Source organism: Oryctolagus cuniculus, chromosome 8, assembly GCF_964237555.1.
Source record: "Oryctolagus cuniculus chromosome 8, mOryCun1.1, whole genome shotgun sequence".
NCBI classification, from domain to species: Eukaryota; Metazoa; Chordata; class Mammalia; order Lagomorpha; family Leporidae; genus Oryctolagus; species Oryctolagus cuniculus.
In genome coordinates, this window is record NC_091439.1 from 102,997,692 (window position 1) to 103,019,882 (window position 22,191).

At 38.5% G+C, this 22,191-nt stretch overlaps 1 protein-coding gene across 20 annotated transcripts in view; it reads right to left on the minus strand.

The window, feature by feature from the left end:
• The window catches only part of ADGRL3 (adhesion G protein-coupled receptor L3), an 870,273-nt gene that overhangs the window by 311,078 nt on the left and 537,004 nt on the right, over window positions 1–22,191 (minus strand). For 19 of the 20 annotated variants that reach the window (XM_051819791.2, XM_051819792.2, XM_051819789.2 and 16 more), the window contains one exon: window positions 12,387–13,187. In XM_051819791.2, coding sequence (XP_051675751.2) covers window positions 12,387–13,187 — 801 coding nt within the window. Of the gene's footprint in view, window positions 1–12,386; window positions 13,188–15,317; window positions 15,459–22,191 lie in introns of those variants that run through there. The other variant, XM_070048077.1, reaches the window with a different exon arrangement.

Genomic DNA, 22,191 nt, shown 5'->3' on the forward strand with positions numbered 1-22,191 from the left:
GGTGCTTGGGCCCTGCACCCCATGGGAGACCAGGAAAAGCACCTGGCTCCTGGCTCCTGCCATCGGATCAGCGCGGTGCGCCGGCCGCAGCGCGCCGGCCGCGGCGGCCATTGGAGGGTGAACCAACGGCAAAGGAAGACCTTTCTCTCTGTCTCTCTCTCTCACTGTCCACTCTGCCTGTCAAAAAAAAAAAAAAAAAAAAAAGAATTAAATTTGATAATCTTTGTTAGTGGCTGGCAAACAAAACTTTAATAGTAGCTAAAAGCACTATTTTTTTGAAATCCCTTTCTTTTTCTCCACATTTTTTTCCTGCAGCTGGTAGGTTCCCTTAGGGCAGGGTCTCCTGTTCTTGGCTGTAATCACAGAGCATAGAACGGTGCACGGCCCCAGTTATTCTTAAAGACACGTCTTCTGACTGAAGGAAAGTAAGAAACAAGAAATGAATCAACCATCTGACTTCTGACTGAATCTCATCTTCCTGCTTCGCCATCCAAGTCCAGGTCTGATTTTGTGCATGAATTCCACTTTCCATCTTTGGCTTTTTAAAAATTCTTCTACTTCGTCTTCCACGCTTCCTCTCCACAAAGCATTACCACACTTGTCCTTCTGTGGGTTTCTCTGCAAGCATCGAGGTCTGAATTTTTCTTTAATGCATTTATATGCATTTTAATAGCACAATAATCACATATTTTAAGTTTGCTGTTTTAAAAAATCCATCTATTCTAAATCTGTAATGAATAGTGTTCATAAATAAAGTACTATTTTCTTGTTTTCAAAGGCAAGATTTTCTTTAAAGACCTTTCTATTTAAGAAAATATACTAGCATTAGACATAATTCTAAGAAAAGTCTTAACGTCAACAAATACCTAACTTCATTTGCATTTGCATATTTTTGGTAGAACTGTTCTTTTCTATCCTTATGGGAAAAAAATTTCAAGTTATAAGGCTAACCTATTTCAGTCACAAAATACTTCAAATAGAAAGCACCGGATAGGGGCCGGCACTGTGACGCAGGGGTTAACACCCTGACCTGAAGCGCCAGCATCCCATTTGAGCACCGGTTCTAGTCCCGGCTGCTCCTCTTCCGATTCAGCTCTCTGCTATGGTCTGGGAAAGCAGTAGAAGATGGCTGGGGTTCTTTGGCCCCTGCACCTCGTGGGAGACCCAGAAGAAGCTCCTGGCTACCGGCTCAGATCAGTGCAGCTCTGGTCGTTGCGGCCAATTGGGGAGTGAACCATCGATGGAAGATAGATCGATCGATCTCTCTCTCTCTCTCCCTCCCTCCCTCCCTTTCTTTGTAACACTCTCAAATAAATAAATAAATAAATAAATCTTTTAAAAAAATAGAAAGTACCAGATATTCTGTATCTTTCATCTGGGGTGTAGATGCAAAGGGTTTGGCCATGAATTTGTAGTATTAAAGGGGAGGAAGAAAAATAGACAAAATCATTTTAGCCAAAGTTTCTCTCTTTACTTTTGGGGAAATTTGACAACATGGATCATTCCATAAAAACATAGGGTATGTTTTTTATTATTATTATTTTTTTTTTATTTTTTGACAGGCAGAGTGGACAGTGAGAGAGAGAGACAGAGAGAAAGGTCTAACATAGGGTATGTTAAATTTTTACTTGTCAGTGATGTATCTTGAGTTTTTGGCCACCAATCATTATCATGAGAATTTAGCTTTCTAGTGGTAGTTACTTAGGAGGAAACATCTTCATGTTCAAGAACTAACAGCAGGGCCGGCGCTGTGGCGTAGCAGGTAGGGAGATGCCTGCAGTGCCGCCATCACATATGGGTGCAGGTTCGGGTCCCCACTGCTCCACTTTTGATCCAGCTCTTTGCTATGGTCTGGGAAGGGAGTGGAGGATGGACGAAGTCCCTGGGACCCTATACCCTCATGGGAGACCTGGAAGAGGCTCCTGGCTTTGGAATGGCGCAGCTCTGGTGTTGCAGACATCGGGGGAGTGAACCAATGGATGGAAGACCTCTCTCTTTCTGCCTCTGCCTTTCAAATAGATGAATAAACAAATCTTAAAAAAAAAAAAAAAAAAAAAAAAAAAAACCAACTAATAGCAGACAAAGCCACCGCCTGCAGTACCAGCATCCCATATGTGGCTGCTTCACTTCTAATCCAGCTCTCTGCTATGGCCTGGGAAAACAGCAGAAGATGGCCCAAGTCCTTGAGCCCCTGCAGACACGTGGGATACTCAGAAGAAACTCCTGGCTCCTTGCTTCGGATTGGCCCAGCTCTGGCCGCTGTGGTCATCTGGGGAGTGAAACAGCGGATGGAAGACCTCTCTCTCTCTGCAACTCTGCCTTTCAAACAAATAACTCAATCTTAAAAAAAAAAAAAGTATTTAATAGCATTTCTTGCTTGTCAATCCTAACTTAAAGTAACTGAGCACTACTTAAAATTTTTAACAACGCAGAGTTGAAGCAAATGACATACTTGACTATTTTAACAGCGACTGTATAACACAATCAATCGTCACTTATGTATGCTAATATGGGCAGAAGCATGAAATGCTAATGTAGAACCGGAAGATAATCAGAAATCTCACTTTTTCCACGCTTTCCAACCCCTGCAAGATGTGTTCATAACAAGCAGACAAATTACTTCACTTCCACCTGCCTGCCCTCTGGTGGACATGCTAATGAGCAGTGAAGAAAGGACCTCTGGTGTGGGTGGGAAGCTTATTCACTAACAAGCCATCTTCCAGGGACTGTGAGTTACAGGTAGAAATGATTTTGATTGCCTTTCTAGCAATTATACATTTACCAGGGACACCACTCTGTGGGAGAAAATTAATGTCACAACACTTGTGAACCTTTTTATCCCTTACCTCCTGGCTCATTGATTAGGAAGGTCACCTCGATTGCGATTCATGGCCAACACCGAGTTCAGCTGTGGACAGCTGCACACCGGTCTAAAGCTTTGTCTTGTACAGGTCTGTGATGATTTTCAGGCTCAGAAAAGCAGAAGGTGTCATTCTGGAAAGTTTTAACCTTCAATGACGAAGAAAGAAAAATCCCGGAAAGGTAAAAAGTGTAAGAAAAAAAATCAGCTGCTGTTCAGTGGCAGTGGAGTGGCTCTTGCAAATTCTGCAAGGTTTGGCTGCACTCCCTAAAAACCTGCAGTGGTAACGTCCACCAGGTGGCCGCTGTCCCTACAGGTGACGGGGAGGAGAAAAGGAGGGCTCCTTTGCAGGCAGACACGGCTGATGCCGGAAGACACACCAGGGTTGCGACAGGCAACAAGCTGCCAACTCACTTTCTTCTTTTTACATGTATTTTATTTATGTGCAAAAGTTACAGAGAGAGGTAGAGACAGAGAGAGAGGTGTTCCATCTGCTGGTTCATTTCCTTCATTTTAGAAGTGCACCTGGTTACTAAGCCAGAGTAAATGAGACTGTTTAAGACGCAGGGCCGCATCTCAGGTGGAACACTGAAGCAGTCAGAACCCAGGGGCCGAGGACAAGACAGCAGTTTCAGGCCCTACTTCCCGACTCTGGTGCAACCTCTGCAGCTCCACTAGTCAGGAAAGACTCAGTGCCCTATTAAACACGGGACAGCTTCAAAGTGTTCAGGATTCTCTGCCCAGCACTCACATTACTCAGCTGTCAAAGGAAAAGGCTCCAATGTATGATGGGAAAATTACATTTTAATGCGGTGTCATGTGTGTTTAAAGTTCTTATTCATCACTACCCAGCCTCTGCTTTTACAGGGGACACAAATGCACTTCATTAGCATAGGATGAGGACAGAAGGCTCACCTTTATCTGCATTGTTAAACTGTTCTGGGTAGGCCTCTTGTTGTTGGTTTAGAGTGTACTAAGAATGGTTACATTTCCACAATTTCAAATGGCTTTCAAGAGAATACCTGTGGGCAGCAGAGGCGCAGGCCCCAGACAGCAGCCACAGGTCTGGATCATCTACTGCTTGTTCTTCATGCTTGATGTGTTTTGCATTAAATCTCAACCAGCTGACTTCAGAATCAGTTAAATATATTGATTTCAGGAAATATTTGGAGGTCGACTACTCTGCCTGTTCTTATCATCTTGAGCCTATTTCCTCCATCAGTGGGAAATACTGGAAAACCTTTGGATATTAGACAAGAGAATTTAGATTTCTTCTGTGGATGCTTTAGGAACCAGCTGTATGAGTCAAAGAAAATGCCTTACATCTCAGTGGCCTATTCCTGAATAACGAATTCAGCACAAGGTGGACTGGAGGAAAGAACAATGAAGCACAAAAGTCGGTCCATGTCAGTCACTAATGACATCTGAACGCAAATGCCGCTGATCCTCTGTCACTGGACACCTCAGGATAAAACGAACAGTTTCAGAATTGTGATACCATTGGGAAAACCACTCCAATAACCTGTGGAGTAGCTTAGCATAATTGGAAGGATTTTAATGTACATCGTATGAGACAGCTCATTGAAGACAATGACGAACACTTTACATCATAGTCTACAAGTTAGGAAATAGCTTCAACTAAAGGTACATTCGAAGAAAACTCTCGGTTAGATCGTTTGAGATCCAGCGATCTGTCAGGAAGACAACAGAGGAAGCACTTTCACATTTACCAAGGGGTTTCGAACTGCTTTCAGAAAAAGGAAGCACTGGTTTCAAAATCTTTTGCATCAGAAGTAACTTACCTTCCCGCTCTACCTCTCCACTTTCCTGAAGTCCTTATACTTCACACTCAAGTGCAAACGCTTACATTTTTGAAACATGTGCCCCAAACTGAATCACTGGTTCTTTAGATAAAATATATTGTCTATAGGACACCACTATTCTGTGTCTGACTATGACAAGCTTCTCATTTCCTCTGAGGTGAAGAAATGCCTACAGTTTGCCAACACAAAATTCTCTGAATGGATGCTGACTTTCTCTCATACTGGAATACTACTGACTTTGATCTCCTCTAATCATTTCTGGAGGAAGCACACTAGGTGTTACTCTGCTCTGCTACTTCTCTTCCACAGCTTTAGGGCACTTGTGAGAAAGGTGGGGCTGAGGGAGGCGGTGGCTTGGGTGACTGCAGAGGCTCACACGTCTGGATTATCATGGTTATGGCCAACAGTGAAGGTGACAACCTGAGGAACACAGGCACAATTTCCATGAAATGAAAGTAGGGCTAAGAGTCCCATTCCCCTGTCTGGGAAATGAAGGTTTTAAAAGACACATTTTATAATTCATTCATTCACTTACTAAATCTTTATAGAGCATCTACTCTTTATCAAGTGTTCTAAAAAAAGAGACCAAAACTGTATGAGTAAGATTATTTCACTGCGAATCAAAGTCTAATTAATTCCACTAAAAAGCTTTCTATAGATTAGAAATTCAGGGGCAGTGCTGTGGTGCCTGGGTTCCTGCTGCTCCACTTCCAATCTATTTCCCTACTAATGAGCCTGGGAAAGTAGTAGAAGACAGCCTGAGTGCGTGGGCTCTGTCCACCCATGTGGGAAACCCAGTTGAGTTCCAGGTTGCTGGACCAGCCCTGGCCATTACCACCATTTGGGGAGTGAAGCAGCAGATGAAAGATGTGTCTCTCTCTGTCTCTCCCTCTTTTCTTGTAACACTGCCTTTCAAATAAATAAATACATAAATCTTTAAAAAATACGAAACTGGAAACTCTACTTATATAATGCTCAATATGTGAGATTAATTATGTTATTAAAATTGTTTCTATTTGCAAATATAGTTATTAAGCCAATGATAAATAGCAGTATCAAAATAAGTTCTGGTATTCCCAGAAATTTCATTCTAGGAAACCACAAAAAATGGAGACTAAGTGATGCTAGCATAGCGTTCTTAATTGTTTTAGAGAAAAATGAACAACAAGGTTTAAATTTCTTGTAGTTTCACCCAGAAGAATAGGCCCATAGAAGAATTTTTCAAGGACAAAGTTCAGGTTTTGTCTACACTGAACATCTGAAATCCAAGCTTGAAATTTGATTAAAATTATTTTGTCTACATAAATGTTGCAAACACCCTGTTCCAGATTGTGCCATCCTACACGACATTTTCCTTTGGAAAAGAAAGCAAGCGCACAGGCACATCACCACGCTGATCTAACAAGGGATGACAACCTCAGAAGGTGTGGGGAACAGTAAGAAGTGTGAGGAACTGTAACTGAATGACTTCAGAAGCTACTTTTTAGTATATTCCTGAGGAGCTAAGCTTTTCTTCATATTTTCCTTTAAAAATTAAAATTTCAGACTTTAAAAATGACCCTTATCCAAACAAAACAAAACTTCCAATTTCCTTGCTTACGAGTGGATACAATTTTTAAAGTATAAATCCAAGTTAATTATTCGTAATACCTGGCCACACACTATATTTGCATCTAGAGAGTCCCTGGCACCTACAACTGAGAGACTTCTGATTAAGTTATATGAACTGGAATGCTTTAGGCCCCTCATTTAATGTCGGGTAAGTAACAGTCCTTATAGGTTACATTTGTTGTCTGTTCTGGATGACTCTTCAAAATCTAATTTTTAAAATTTTTAATTTTATTTATTTGAAAGGCAGAGAGAGAGAGAGAGAGAGAGAGAGAGAGACAGAGACAAAGAGCTCCCACATGAGTCTCAGTCCAGGTCTCCCACATGGGTAGGAGGAACTGGAAGCCAGAATTGGACATGGAGCCAGGGCTCGAACTAAGGTACTCCAATACAGGATGGAGACTTTTCAAGGAGTGTCAATCATGGTGGCAACTCCAGTCCCCTCATTAAAATCTAAAAACAATCTGAGTGGGGCCAGCACTGAGGAGCTGTGGCATAGCAGATTAAACTGCCACCTGTGATGCCAGCATCCTACACAGGTGCCGGTTCCAGTCCTGGCTGCTCCAGTTCCAATCCAGCTCTGGGAAAGCAGCGGAAGATGGCTCAAGTGCTTGGGCCCCTGCATTCACGTGGGAGACCCAGCAGAAGCTCCTGGCTTTAGCCTGGTCTAGCCCTTGCTGCTGTGGCTGTTTAGGGAGTAAGCCGGCAGGTGGAAGATATTCTGTCTGTCTGTCTGTCTCTCTTTTTCTCTCTCTGTAACTCTGCCTTTCAAATAAATAATAAATACATCTTTTAAAAAATGTTAAAGGAGCAGATTTCCTCTAAAAATTAAATTATCCAGGCTGTCATTCAGGCATAGCTGGTTAAGCCTAGGATACTGGCATCTCATATTGTAGTGCTGATTCAAGTTCCAAGCTTCTCTGCTTCCTCTATAGCTCCTTGCTAATATGCCTGGTAAGGCTGCAGAAGACGGCCCAAGTGCTGAGTCCCTGCCACACGTATGGGAGACCCGGATGAAGCTCCTGGCTCCTGGCTTTGGCCCAACCCAGCATCAGCCATTATGGTCATCTGGCAAGTGAACCAGCAGAAGGAAGACTTCTCTCTCTGTAACTCTGCCTTTCAAATAAACAAATAAATATTTTAAAAAAATTTTAAAAAGCACCAATCTGAGTGATTATTTTTTCCATTTTCCAGTGAAGAAATCAAGACCGATAGGCTGACTGAATTGCCCACAGTCAAACTGGTGAGAGGCAGAATTCAAAAGTCCTTGGACTCTCGAGTTCATGTTCAGAAGCATCTGCCTACCTCATGCTCATCACCACAGAGCAATGAGACACCCAAGAGAAGCATCTTTGTCGTTTGCCTTCTACTACCACATCTTTTGAAGTACAGAAGAATTATATAGAGCAGAAGCAAAGCACAGGTGCACAGGTGTCCATTTACAGAAAACAAACAAACAAACAAAAAATAACTTTGAAAGTGTGATTTTTTCTTGATTGGAACAAAGTTAAAATCAAGGCAGAAAAAGCCTGCTACCAACAGATGGCGACAACAAATACACGTTGGGTCTACAGACATACATTTAATTTTTGAGCCTAAGGTACATGTAACACGTGGAAGGTTTTTGTACATACATGTATAAGAAAACACATGGGGGTGGGCATTTGGTGCAGTGGTTAAGACACCAAGTGGGATGCCCTCATTCCATATGAAAGTGCCTGGGTTCAAGTCCTGGCTCCACTTCCAACTCTAGCTCCCTGCACCCTGGGAGGGACGGATGATGGCTTAGTTACTTGGGTCCCTGCCACACAAGGAGAAAATCCAGGTGGAATTCCAGGACCCTGGCTTTGGCCCACCTCAGGCCCCGCTATTGTGGGTGTTTGGGGAGTAATGCAGTGGAAGGAAGACCTCTCTCTCTTTCTCTATCAAATAAAAATAAGGGAACATTAAAATAAATTTTAAAAAGAACTACATAAAATGGTAGTAAGAATTCACAAAAGGCAATTTCTTTGAAAAATGTCAATGTAATTTACTAAAGAAAACACCCAGCTAAAATTGTTTGTGTGGAATAAGATGAAGAGCTTCCATTAATGCTAATTGAAATTCTCATATCCACACATACCATGCATAAAATTTACTTCTACACTTATTCTCTCCACTGTTAAACTGCAGTAAGTCCATGCCAAAGTACTAGCATTTTAATTTGAGCATTCGTGCATGAAAATTGATGCTTTTTTGTGATTATATTGAACAAATTTAATGCAGATGAATCCCACTATTTGCAAAACAGACAAGGTCTTAATTATCATTGTTCATAAAGGTGAAAACTGAATCTCTTGGCTTAACTTTGGAATTCCTGTGATACCTACAGTTCATCATTTCTCAGTGGTTACCATTTTAATAACATTCTTTTAACAAATATGGGCTCTACCACATGCAGCACTATGGCCCATATTTTAACTTCCATAAACAAAAAGTAAATAAAAAATAGAGTGGTAAAATTTTCATTATGTCAAGCATACAATAATTCATATTCTCTCTCTCTCTAAAAACAGAAGGGTACCTTGAAAAATTCATGAGAAAATGAAATTAAAAGTTAAGTTTATTTTAGTGCAAAAAGATATTAAGATCTATGCACTTATGTAATATACAGTTTCTATAAACTTTTTTGATACCCCTTGTACATGAGTTATATACAGTATATTATTGTTATAAACATAAATACACATTCATGCTCTACTGATGTATACTGGAAACCTTTTTGGAAAATCCCTAAATATATGAGATCATGGTATCATTTTACTCTTTTTAAAAATTTATTTCTATTCATTTGAAAGGCGAGTGACAGATACAGATCTTCCATCTACTAGTTCACTCCCAAAATGATTGCAAAAGCTGGGGTTGGGGTAGGCCAATGCCATGAACAAGAACTCCACCCATGTCTCCAATCGGGGTAACATGAGCCCAGGTACTTGGACAATCTTGTGTTGCCTTCCTACACACATTAGTAGGTAGCTAGATCAGAAGTGAAGTAGCCAGGACTGGAACCTGTGTTCTGACATGGGATGTTGGCATTATAAGTGAGTTTAGGGGCCAGCACTGTAGCACAGCGGGTTAATTCCCTGGCCTGAAGCACAGGCATCCCACATGGGCACCGGATCGAGACCCGGCTGCTCCACTTCCGATCCAGCTCTCTGCTATGGCCTGGGAAAGCAGCAGAAGATGGCCCAAGTCTTTGGGCCCCTGCACCCATGTGGGAGACCTGAAAGAAACTCCTGGCTCCCAGCTTCAGATCGGCACAGCTCCGGCCGTTGTGGCCAATTGGGGAGTTAACCATCGGATGAAAAACCTCTCTTTCTGTGTCTTTCTCTCTCTCTCTCTCTGCCTCTCTTCTCTCTGTGTATCTCTGACTATCAAATAAATAAATAAATCTTTAACCCACTGCACCACATTGCTGGTCCTCATTTTACTTTTTTAAAATATTATTTACTTATTTGAGAGAGAGAAACAGAGAGAGAATGGCAGACAGGCAGACAATTCCTATCCACTGGTTCTTTCCCCAAATGTTTGCAACATCAAGCACGAGCTAGGCCAAAACCATAGGTCAGGAATTCAACCCAGGTCTCCCATGTGTGTGGATGAAACTGTTTTTCTGAGCCATCACCTTTGCCTCCCAGGGTCTGCTTTAGCAGGATGCTGGTGTTGGAAGGTGGATCAGCGCATCACCTTAAGTACTCTGCTATGGAACATAGATGTCTTAACCAGCAGCCTAAAACCCTGTCGCTACCTCTTAGTCTTTGAGGATATTTATAAAAGCTGAGTTAAGCATTTGCTTTAGCTTGTCAGCTCAAACCCTGAAATGCTAAATAATTTTAACTCTATTCTAAATGAAAATAATATGCAATCTGTGATTTTTAAATAACTAAAATTTAAATTATGCTATTGCCACTACTCAACAATTAACTGCAAAATAACAATAACTTCCCATTCCATTTAAGAATCACAAAAGGCTAAGACTCATTCCTAAACAGAATTTTCGCTGAAAAACTGCAAATTTTGGATTAAGAAGATCACAACCACAAAATGACCATCTTCCAAGAACAGACGAGAGGATAAATTCTGGCCCATGTTTTCAAGTACCGAAGACACCGGGTTAAAAACTTACCTATGCAGTGGTGAGCAGATAACGCTGTTAGTCTAGAAGATCACTTAGGACTTAGTAAAGAGAATTTGCTTTGCTTATTGTTCCATATTTAGGTTTTTCCTTCCATATAATATTATGGCTGCTGACTATGGAAAGAAGTGCTATCACTCTGACTGAAGCTTCTTGAAAATTAGAGAAAATGTCACTTATTTTGTCATTCTTGCTGAATAAAAAGTGGAAACTCATTCACTCAACAGTCATTAAACCTTATCTGTATATTTGCAATATATTACACTGGAGTCCTTATCCCAGATAAGGATATAATCAAAATACAGGTAAGGCAAGGCCACTGGCTTAAGAAACTCAGAATCTAGTTCTGTTAATGAGATGGTTTAGGTCAGAAAGCAGACTGCAGAAAGCTGGTAAAAGCATGGTGTAGAACAACCATGCAGAACATAAGAAATATTAACAAGAAAACTCTGAATGATAGACACAATTTACTTTAAATTGTCAATTACTATCAAAATTCAGACTCAATATCTTAGTTGTCCATTATACTTTAGCTCACTAGGCTAATCCTCCACCTGTGGCACCTGCACACCAGGTTCTAGTCCCGGTTGGGGCGCCAGATTCTGTCCCGGTTGCTCCTCTTCCAGGCCAGCTCTCTGCTGTGGCCTGGGAGGGCAGTGGAGAATGGCCCAGGTGCTTGGGCTCTGCACCCGCATGGGAGACCAGGAGGAAGCACCTGGCTCCTGGCTTTGGATCAGCGCAGCACTGGCCGTAGTGGCCATTTGGGGAGTGAACCAATGGAAGGAAGACCTTTCTCTCTCTCTGTCTCTCCCTCTCACTGTTTAACTCTGCCTGTCAAAAAACAAAAACAAAAACAAAAACAAAAACAAAAAAAACCACTAGTATGTCTTGTAATGCAACCTAGCTTTTGAATTAGAATAAGCCTGCTCATTTGCATAAACAAAAATGAAAAAAAAATTAAGGCTATTTTTGGCTCTGTCTTCAAACAGCACTAAAGGAAACAGTATGTTCTAAAAGGGAAAAGGACACTTTTAAGGCATTGGAATTAAAGATCATCTCATTCTTACTCAAAACTATGTTTCCACTGTCATTTCTCACAAAATTGACATCTATTTTTCTCTGTACCTTTCAACATTTTTTCCCCTATATTTCAGTTAGTTTTACTCTACATCATGTACTCTCTAACTGACCATACTCCCGGATGTGGCGGTCCAATCTTACACTCGTCTTGCAGTGGAGACAGTGGTGCAGGGCGTCTGAATCAGGACATCAAGCCAAGTGGAGAGCACAGCTGAGGGCACTTCACAATTAATTAGAATGGAACACTTTCTACTTAAAGCAAAGTTTCTGTGTGCTTCTGTAAAGAACTAACCAGCTGATAAGGGCAGATGTGCTTCAAAGCATAAGGGCCACAGACTGGAGAGAAGCCACACCAAAGAGAGGAGTCCGCTTCTAAGGGTTACACCTTTTTAAAGATGTATTTATTTATCTGGAAGGCAGGGAGACAGAGAAAGAGACAGATGTCCCATCCACTAGTTCATTCCTCAAATCCCACAAAAGTAGGGCTGGACCAGACTAAGCTCAGGAGCCAGGAATTCCATCCCAGTCTCCTCAGTGGGTAGCAAAGGTCCAAGCACTTGGGCTATCATCTGCTTCCTTCCCAGACACATCAGTAGGAGGCGGGATCAGAAGTGGAGGAGCCAGAACTCAAGAACTAGTACTCTGATAGGGGATGCAGGTGTCACAGCAGCAGCTTAAACCACTGTGCCACACAGCAGTGTCTTACGGATGAATAAACAATGCACAATTTTTAGTTACACTGATCAGAAGACAACAGAGTCTAATCCAAATGTACAACAAACTTGTTGGAAACAAACCGTAAACATTTCACCCATAGGTCTCCATCAATAGTCAAACTTACCTGATCTACTATCCAGGGGTCCAAAATCCAAAGAGTATTTCACGACGTGGTAGTTATTCCACACATAAAGTAGGTTGTCCCTGGGATTGTAATCCACAGCGGCTATGTACTGGTATGAATTGGGGAAGGGCACATCCACCAAGCTATCCTTGCTCTGGTCGGTGTTGTAAATGTAGTCAATCTTATTTCCGGTGGCCTCATTGTCATCATCCTCATATACAGATTTGACCACGTACAGAATTCCACAAATCATAAAGGCATTGGAAGCTGATCTCTTATCATACGCAGTATCCCATGTCCCTTCAATCCGTAGGGTGTAAGGGTTCAACTGACTAATGACAATTCTGCCATTGTTTTGTTCTGTTGCATAGATCACCCATAGCCCATTCTCGTCCACTGCGAGGTCTATGTCAGATTTGCCTCCCCATCGGTAAGGGGAGGTATCGTGGTAATTGGCATTGGCTATGATAGCCTCTCCACTCTTGATCCTAGTCCGCAAGTCAAACTTTACAATGTTTCTGGTGCGCTCCTTGTTGAAGAACAAAGCTCCATCGTACACTACAAATCCTGTGCCATCCACCCTATGAGGGAGTTTGTAGGTTGTCGTTGGTCTCCCAGCGATGAAATCATCCTTGGATGAGTACTCAGTGAGGGTGTCAGTTCTGTAGGGCGTCCAGGGCATGTAATAAATCTTGTCAGAAGCCTGCAAAGGGTCTTTGCACCATGCCCCAGACTGGTGGTCGGACTCAAACAAATGTTCACTCTGGTACACTCCTTTTAGTAGTCCAGGACAAAGAAAAACTGTTGGAAGGGAAAGAGTTAAAATAACAAATGTATTAATTTACATTTTGACAGATATTTTTATTTGTCACCAAATGGGATGCAACTCTAACAAAAGATACCCGCCACCACTTATTTTGCTATATTATCTTGAGACCACAAAGTATTCTTGCACATCAATTGTAACTTTTTTTCCCAAAATATTGTGTTTTCATTTGCTGAAAAAAATTAGACTTTTCTAAGCAGCTGTACTTTCCTGTATATTTTACCTTTGAAAATACGAGCTACATACTTTTGGATATATGTATCAGGTGTGACAACATATGTCTATGCGTTCTATAGACATAACAAGCACAAAAGTTTATACACAATGTTTTTATTAGTTCACTGAAGAATATAACTTATTTGGTGTAAAAATTTCTCATGAAATTAGCTATTAAATAGCTGAATTAAGAAATAGGTGAATAGCCTATATATATTTTTTCTCTGTGTTTTTTTATCAAGGAAAAGAAAAGTCCTGTGTTACAGGTCACTGAATCTTCTAACATAAAGGCTCTCATAGTTGCTACAACACACACAGAGCATGCAACCCACACAATTAAAATGAGTGATGGATGGATACTGGAAGGAAAAAGAGAAAGGAAGAAAAAGAGAGGAAAGAGGAATAAGGAAAGAAGAAAAGACAAAAGGTTACAGAAAAGAACCCAAGATCTAGATTTTAATCAGTTAAAAATGTCCTGTTAAATACAGTGGTATTGGAACTTAAAAACATGTACCTTTTACTGTTACATGAGAAGAGCATTAAAAAAACAAGATTACTTGCTATCATATTTTGCTGCTCATACTTCAGAATGAACATGGGGAGGAATCATTTGATTTCCTCGATTTTTAGTATGACTCAGTAGCATACTGTGTAAGTGGTGGTGAGAAAGCACAGCTGATTAATCTGATGAAGGGGCTGTACAGCAATGTTTCCCAGAGGGTGGCCTGGAAGCATCTATTTGAAGTGGGATGGTTGGATGTCACACAGGAAGGAAAAAAGAGGTCCTTTGCCACATTTGTTTAAGAAAGATCACATCAAACCACGTTGTGACAGAGATTCTAATAGCTTACATACATTTGTGAATCTCAAAGGCAGAAGCAGGGAGGGGCTGGGCAAATTTCACAAACTAATTTGATAATTCTGAAACCTTTCTTGGAGTGCATTGTTTTGCTGAACTTGCTATGGGAAACACTGCTCTAATATATTTACAAAGCAAACACATTGAAAAATCATGCAGTCCATTGTTATGTTTGAAATGATTAGAAGTGTAGTGGGTGGAAAAATTAGGAAATCACAGGGAATTTGTAGGTTGACCCATTTTTTAATGATTACAGGATTATTGCTTCAGAATTAGTATTTAGCTTCTCAACAGTAACTCTAAGTGCACATCCAATGGAAAAGAACCTAAGATGACACTCAGCCAGATTTTGGAGAAGATTGGAAAGGAAAGTACATTACTAAAGTGCTCAGGGGATTACTCTTGAAGAAATGAAGTCTGGTGGTGGCGGTAGGGTGGAAGCTGACTACCAAAACCTTTCATAGCAAAGATATAGGGTTATCATCAATTTACAAACAATAATTTCGATAACTATAGGTATCTCTCAAGAATTTTAATCCAGTAGATACCCTTTATTGTCAAAAATGCATATATCCTGGATATTAAAGTTAATCATCAGTACTTGGGCTATTTAAGTAATTCACTTTAGGGTATTTGAGAAAACTCTCTCTCCTTTTCCCCCAATAATTAAAAACTGTAAGAACAGGGGAAACCACACCAGAGCTATGGAAAATTACCTGGTATAGAAGGAGAAATACATCTAGAGCAATAACTATCAGCATCCTATGGATTTTTAACTATGTATTTAGAAATAAAGAGGAATAAGACACAGTATTGAAAATTTTACAATATTAAACTGCTTTAGGATAAAAGGATCAAACCAGCACTAGTCAGTAAAACAGACTAAAGTGAAGTTGAGCAGCAGAAGTAGTAAATAAATTTTCATAAAATAGATAAGAATTAATAACAAAATTATTTTTACTATATGTTAAACTGTTAAATAACTTAGCCTATAAATAGTATATAATTTATATGAAAGGTATTTAATTACCTTTTTGTTCCACTTCTATTGGAGAGAGAGAAGTAAAGAGAGAAAGGAGAAAAGAGAATAGATTAATGGTACGGTATTGGCCAAGAACTTTTTATTCACCTCTTCCAAACTGAAAGTAAATAATTTTTCACTCATACTGGCTTTATTGAACATTACATGATTTTTAAACAAACCCATTTCTCTAAAATAATTAGTTGTTAAATAATCATACTGTAAGTTTTAAAACACACTTGGAAAAAATAAGGTGAACGTTAATCAAACTAAGATTGAATGAACATACCACTCCAAACTATAGACATAGGAAATGCAAAATTCGTAATTAAGAACACTAGTATTCCCGTTTGAAAGGCAGATCTGCAACCATACACAGCAAACTTTTAAATAGCTTGGTTAATCTCACTTATAAATATTATAGCTTATACTGTTCTGTAACATAATAGTCTAGCTTTTCATGCATCACAAAGAATTGATCCCAGAAGGAGCTACTCTGCCATTCAAACCACGAGGTCTAAGATTCTTCTGTAGCTTGTCAGTCTTAGGAGGTTTGGCATTAGAAGGGAATGTTATTATTCCAATTAATGGTCTTAGAATCCATACTGAAGCAACTTCTCTCCCTCCCCCTTCTCAATATTTGATACTAACATGGAAAAAACCTGCTATCAGAAGACTGATAGAAATAATGAGCCACCAGATTTGGTCTTCTCTGAAATTCTTAACTGCTTCCACATACCTTTTAAAACTAAACTGAGATTCTCAAATGTATTATGAATTTCTCAAACTAGATCCCACTATTACCTTTAAGGTACTGATCAATATAAGTCAGTAAAAATTCTGAGAAATGGGAACCTGGTCATGAACCTCAGCAAGCTGCATCATCTTTCTCTTATTATACGTGTGTCTCATTAGATACAATTTGCTTATATCCTAAAGAAAAAAAAAAAAAGGACTAACAAGAAAAAGGGAAAGATGTTGAAGAATGGGTTCATAATGCAAATTTTTTAAATGACATCAATACAAAGGATGAAAACAAAGGCTGTTTCAGCAAGGTATGGGGCAGAGGTCAGATATTATGCATAATAATAAATTTAAAACTCTAGGAAAATTACAAAAGCAAACAAAAAATACATTTGAGTAATTACATTTGACTGGGATCTTTGTGCTCTGACCTAAGCTCATATGCCTTTAGCCAAACCACACTCATTGCTCTTCACTGACCTCTTATAAGCTTTAATAATCTCACATATTGGAGCAAAAAACAGGTATATATATATATATATATGTACAAAATTAGAAAGTTGTAAACAGGGCTATCATTTTTTAGATTCTCATCTCAGTAAATTACACAGTTTTCTTTTTAACCATATTGCTAGGAGTCCTTGGAAGCCACTACTTTATGGTCATAATTTGTCACCTTCCTCTATTACTCTTTCTTGTGCACCTGCAGTGTTTACCAGACTGCATGCCACAATCAAGCCAGCTGAAAGCTTTCTCTAAGAGATGCACTTGTTGCTTTGACTACTTTTACTAACAATCCTGTGTTCACACTGACAACTAGAAGAGGTATAACTAAGCACCTGAAAGATGAATTGATGGTCTCAACAGTTTGGATGTGAGGTTCATTTGAATAAAGGTTGGAGACGGAATGGGAAGTCATAGCATAGTGCACATTTTTCAATTGCTAGCCAACAAATGGTTTCTTAGAACTAATTTGGTGCCTTGAAATAGCTCTAAATACAATATCTATACTTAATTTACATAATCTTGAGAATAAATGGAAATATTCATATTCAAAAGCATAACATACACTCTTACAGAACTTCGATCTTCGTTTACATGAACTCATTCACAGTCTTATTCTTGAGGGCAAATATCCTAACTTCTTTGTGAGTGACATTTCTCTCGAAGAAATACTTAATAAGGAAATTTCACCTCTATTGTTTCAGTTGCCATATGGTAAAATTTTGTTTTTAATTGGTTTTGCTTTAATTTTAGAGGGATTGGCATAAGTTGTTGTGTAAGTAAAGTCTGCCTCTTTCATTTGCTGATTATTCAATATTAAGATTTATTAGGCAGTTCTGCTATGGAGAAAATTATTATGGTCTTGCCCATGTCATGACTGGCTGTAGCTCATTTATCATTTATTTGCTATTTTCAAGACTGAAGTAAAACAGTCCTATAATTTAAGTTGAAACAAGTACACACAAATCATATTTCCATAACAAAAGCTGGCAAGACAGCATAATTTGTCATTGAAAAGCTCAGTAACATTTAGGATTGACCACTCATTGCCTATCATTTAATTCTGATGCTAGATTACCAGAAACAAGCACACCACTATATCCTTCACAACCACACAGTACCTGGCACACAGTAAATACTCAGTGAATAGCCCTGGAATCAAATACACAACCCAAGTAACAATGATTCCCTTGGCTCCTTGATATTGTACGTATGTTGTAAAAAGAAAAAAAAGTGATGAACCAGAATCTGGATTCACTATGTAAGATTGTACATGCAATGCATACCAGGAATAACATCATAAGATATTTTAATGAGTGGAGAAGAAAGCAACCATCATAAGCAATTTGTATCTCCTACTCATTAAACATAAAACTTGAGGGCATAAAGAAAAACAACATGTATATGAATGGTCCTGCCAGTTATATTGGCAAGAAAAATTTGCTGCTATAAAACAACCTGCCAATGATGAAAAAATACAGGCCCCCAATATTCCCTTTTCTCCTGTTCTGGAATGAGATCATAAATTAAAGAATTGTTTGTTGACAAGAGTGCTACGTCCTTCTTCAGGATCTCCTGTCTTTTAGTCTGGTCCAATATCCTGAATTCTGACATTATAGCTGTCACTGTTCATTTCCAAACCTCTTTGGAATTAGTTTCTTTCCTTTTCTCTCTTCACTTTTAAGCCCTAAACTATTTTTATTGTCCATTCAGCATCTATAAATATGTTTATATATTTCCTTAAAGTGATTTCATTGTTGTTCTTTGTCAAACTTAATGTCAAAAGCTATATCCTGTGGTTAGAGTAATGACATTCAAACTAACAGTAATTTTATTCTGTAGAAAAGCAAGAAACAGGAAAACAACACTAGCAAACTTTTTCTTCATTCCTCAACAGTTCATAAAATAGATATAACATATAGCCATGTTTTTGTTTAAAAAGATAAGATGCTGTTAGTTCTAACTACTTCCGTAACATATGCAATACTTTCGGATTGCGTCCTTTAATTAGAAAAGGTATGGATCAGAGAGCACAAAAATGCATTACAAAGCTTTTTCCAATTGCATCTCAAATTACAGAGAAATACTCATAGATTTGTTGCCTGCCAAAACTTTTAGTGCCATTACTAAGAACTATGAAATTTTATCTAATTCTAATGTCACTTAAATTTTTTCTTTTACACTGTAAGTCACTGAACATTATACTTTCATCTACAATCCAAATTTTCTAAATGAATAGGTTATATTCCAATAATGCCTCTATATTCCTGTAATATATAAGTAAAAAGACATTTATGGGGGATATAAGATGGTTATAAAATGTTAAATAATTTATAAACAGGTTTTTTTTTCATTGAAATGTTGGAGTATTTTGAACATAATTACTTTTCTGGTTACAGGTGGCTTAGACTGAAGATGCATTTGGGTACCCACAGCACAAGCCCGTTGGGGAGTTAGGGAAATGGCAAATGGGCAAATAAGTAACTAAAAAAATCAGTCCTGGATGCAAATTTGCTGCTAAATCACCCATGAACAAAGTCATCTATAAGAGCATAATCAAAAGTTTACATAATACTTTATATTTTCATAGCACATTATGTATAATTCAATAATGCTTTCAAATGAATCATGATTTTATTTTTCTTCAAACAATAATATGATGTAATATTTATTATTTCCATCACAGAAGAGTAAATAGAAACTCAAACAGTGAAAGGATTTGGCCAAGGTCAACAGTGGTAGGTGCAAGGCCTGTCATTTGTTTAATATCATACCCTGGCTCTTCTATCATATAAACTCAGTGAAACACAATGTGCGTCGTGTGTCCTGCTCTCTGTTTCCTCTCTGTCAATGAGTCCATGAAGGAGTGTACATAAGAGGAGACAAATAACATAAATGACAGCTCCTTGAGGATAGACTCTCTGTTGTAACAGTCATTCACTAAACAATGAAGCTTTGTGTGCAGTACTAGTAAGATTTTAACATCACAGCATCTTAACTTTTTAAATGAGAAAACTAGGCACAAACAGCATGACTCCTGTGGTTACTAAGTGCTAGCATTGGGATTAAAATCCAAGTTTTGATCTTATTCAATATTGACCTTTAATAAGATGCAAGATGACCATTTTCACTTCCAGCGCCTGGAACACTGGAAGTGTTCATTTGGTATTGTTATGACTTTGTGCGATGACTAGGTAACACCATGATATTTTCAAGGAAAGGGATTGGATGACACTTTTTTTTTTTAAGTGCAATCATCCCTTGAGACTATTCTCATAAGAGAAGATAAAATAATAGAGAAGACCTATGAATTGCACATTTCTTGGCCAAGGAAAACAACATTTCTCTTATCACTGGAAACAAACCTGTACTCAATATCTTATGTGTCAGAAATTCTTATTACTCTGAGATACATGATACTCTCTTCTTTATTTCACATCCACTAAGAAAAATATGGAAAAATTTTAGTAAGTAGAAAGAAGAAGATCTTTGAAGTTCATTAAATTTTTTGGCATATTGGATATCAAAAATTCTGACGGGCATCTGTCTCTTTCAGTAAATAAGGTGCTAATCCTGTATTTAATGAGAGACAGGAGTAATCTCTGCAGCTCAGCTTCTAAATTATGTTTTTCAAATAATACCCATGCATCGGTGAATAAAAGTGCCACTCAATCACCTTGTATTACAATGGCTTTATATAATGTGTTTCCAAAATTAACACTTCCTAATGAATTTCATCCTGGAGTGTGTAGATTGAAAAGTCAATAATTCATAAAATGCTTTTGCTAGTCACATTCTAATTTAAACACTTAAATACAATATCTATAGATATTATAGAAACTGAGACAGCTTTTTATTTTTCATGGCATTCCATTCCATTGATGAATCTATAAAACCTTTCAAACTGTTCATTTAGCCTTTAAAATAAAATGGTGTTATTAGTAGACCCTTTTGCGAATCTATTTGTAATAACTCCTAGTAAAAATAATAATTTTTCAAAGTTATTGTTGGTAACACTTAAAGTCAATATTACATTTGGTTTCTCAAGGATGGACCCTTGTTATAATGATTTGTCACCACTCTGTAATAACCACACAGCATTCAGAGTTACTAAACACTAAACTAAGACACATTCACCTCAGAGTGGTTAAGACTATTTATGTATATTAATTTATTGGATATACTGAATGCATCTGAGTTCTTAAAATCAAGACTCTTAATGCTGTGAAAAGAGAAGTAAATAATAATATTAATCCTCACACTTAACAGTTACTGAGCATGTAGTATGTGAGTAGTTACTCTCAGATCATTTCATTTAATCTGCACAGGCTCCCTGTGGATTTGGTGGCACCATTATGGACACGTTGAACTGACTTCTGCCTCAGGGAAGCTCACAGTCTAATAATCCGTGATTTTCAGTATACTGATCTACCAAAGATAACCTATCACATGCTTGCAAAGAAACCTGCAAAAAGACATCAAAAAACAACGATAAGAATGAATGGTGGGAAAAGAGGGATCTGTCTGAAAAAGCTCAAGGTAGACACACGAGGAACACCACCTGGACTCAAATCCACCCTCCTGTGGAAATGCGCCATCCATTGCTCCCAAAGCTTGATGACCGATTCTTTTTACTAGGTTCTAAGCAACCAGCTCTAGACCAACAAATGTGATACTAAAAATGCACCTAGATTTAATTCCAGAAATATAGCAAAGACTTTATAATTAACATCCCCAGGATTTAGACTGAGAGTTCTGTTAAATGTTACTTAATGTCACCTGATTTTATACAAATGAGAAAAATAAAACCAGAGGTTTACAACACTGATCCCAAATCACAGTTTACTTTTTAATCCTAAATAGTATTTAAAAGCAAATGTGATACTTTTTGATTCATCTAACAATTTCATCTACTATGAGAGCAGAAATTGCTATCCTACCTAATCTTACTGATGAGAAAAAAACAGAAGCTGTAAGAAGTCAAGTTAACATATTCAATTTCTCTTTTTCTTTCTTCGTTGTTTATTTATTTATTCGAATGGCAGAGGGAGAATGAGAGTGAGAGTGAGAGTGAGAGTGAGAGTGAGAGTGAGAGTGAGAGAGATTCTTCATTAGCAAGAAACTGAAGGCAAGATCTGGAGTACACAAGTACTCCAACATGGGACATGGGCATCTCAACTTCCAGGGTCAATGCCCATCCACAGTTACTTATTTGTGGTAGAATTATAACTAAATATTGTTCTTCCCGTCTTTACCAGAGATCTGTTAAGATCCCGTGAATCAATTTTGGAACTTAAAGTTTCTATCATCATTTCACGCAAGAGAATAGGACACCAATTCACAAGGACATCCCGTAAGGAACAAACAACACCACCACCAACAAAAAACAACATTCTGATGAACAGCCTACGAATGCCAAGGAGCTTCATCCCATTCTGGCATTTCATGGCATTCTTCCAAATGCTCCAGCCAACATGGGCCTGGACTCACTAGCCAGAGAACAGAAGATGATTTGTATTTACCAACAGCATGGTTAATAATGACCATGATTAATTTTTATTTAATATAATATATATAAAGTTTTCTCAGCTTTTTCTCATTTTGCCACGCCTGTTCATTATCTCTGTTACTTCCT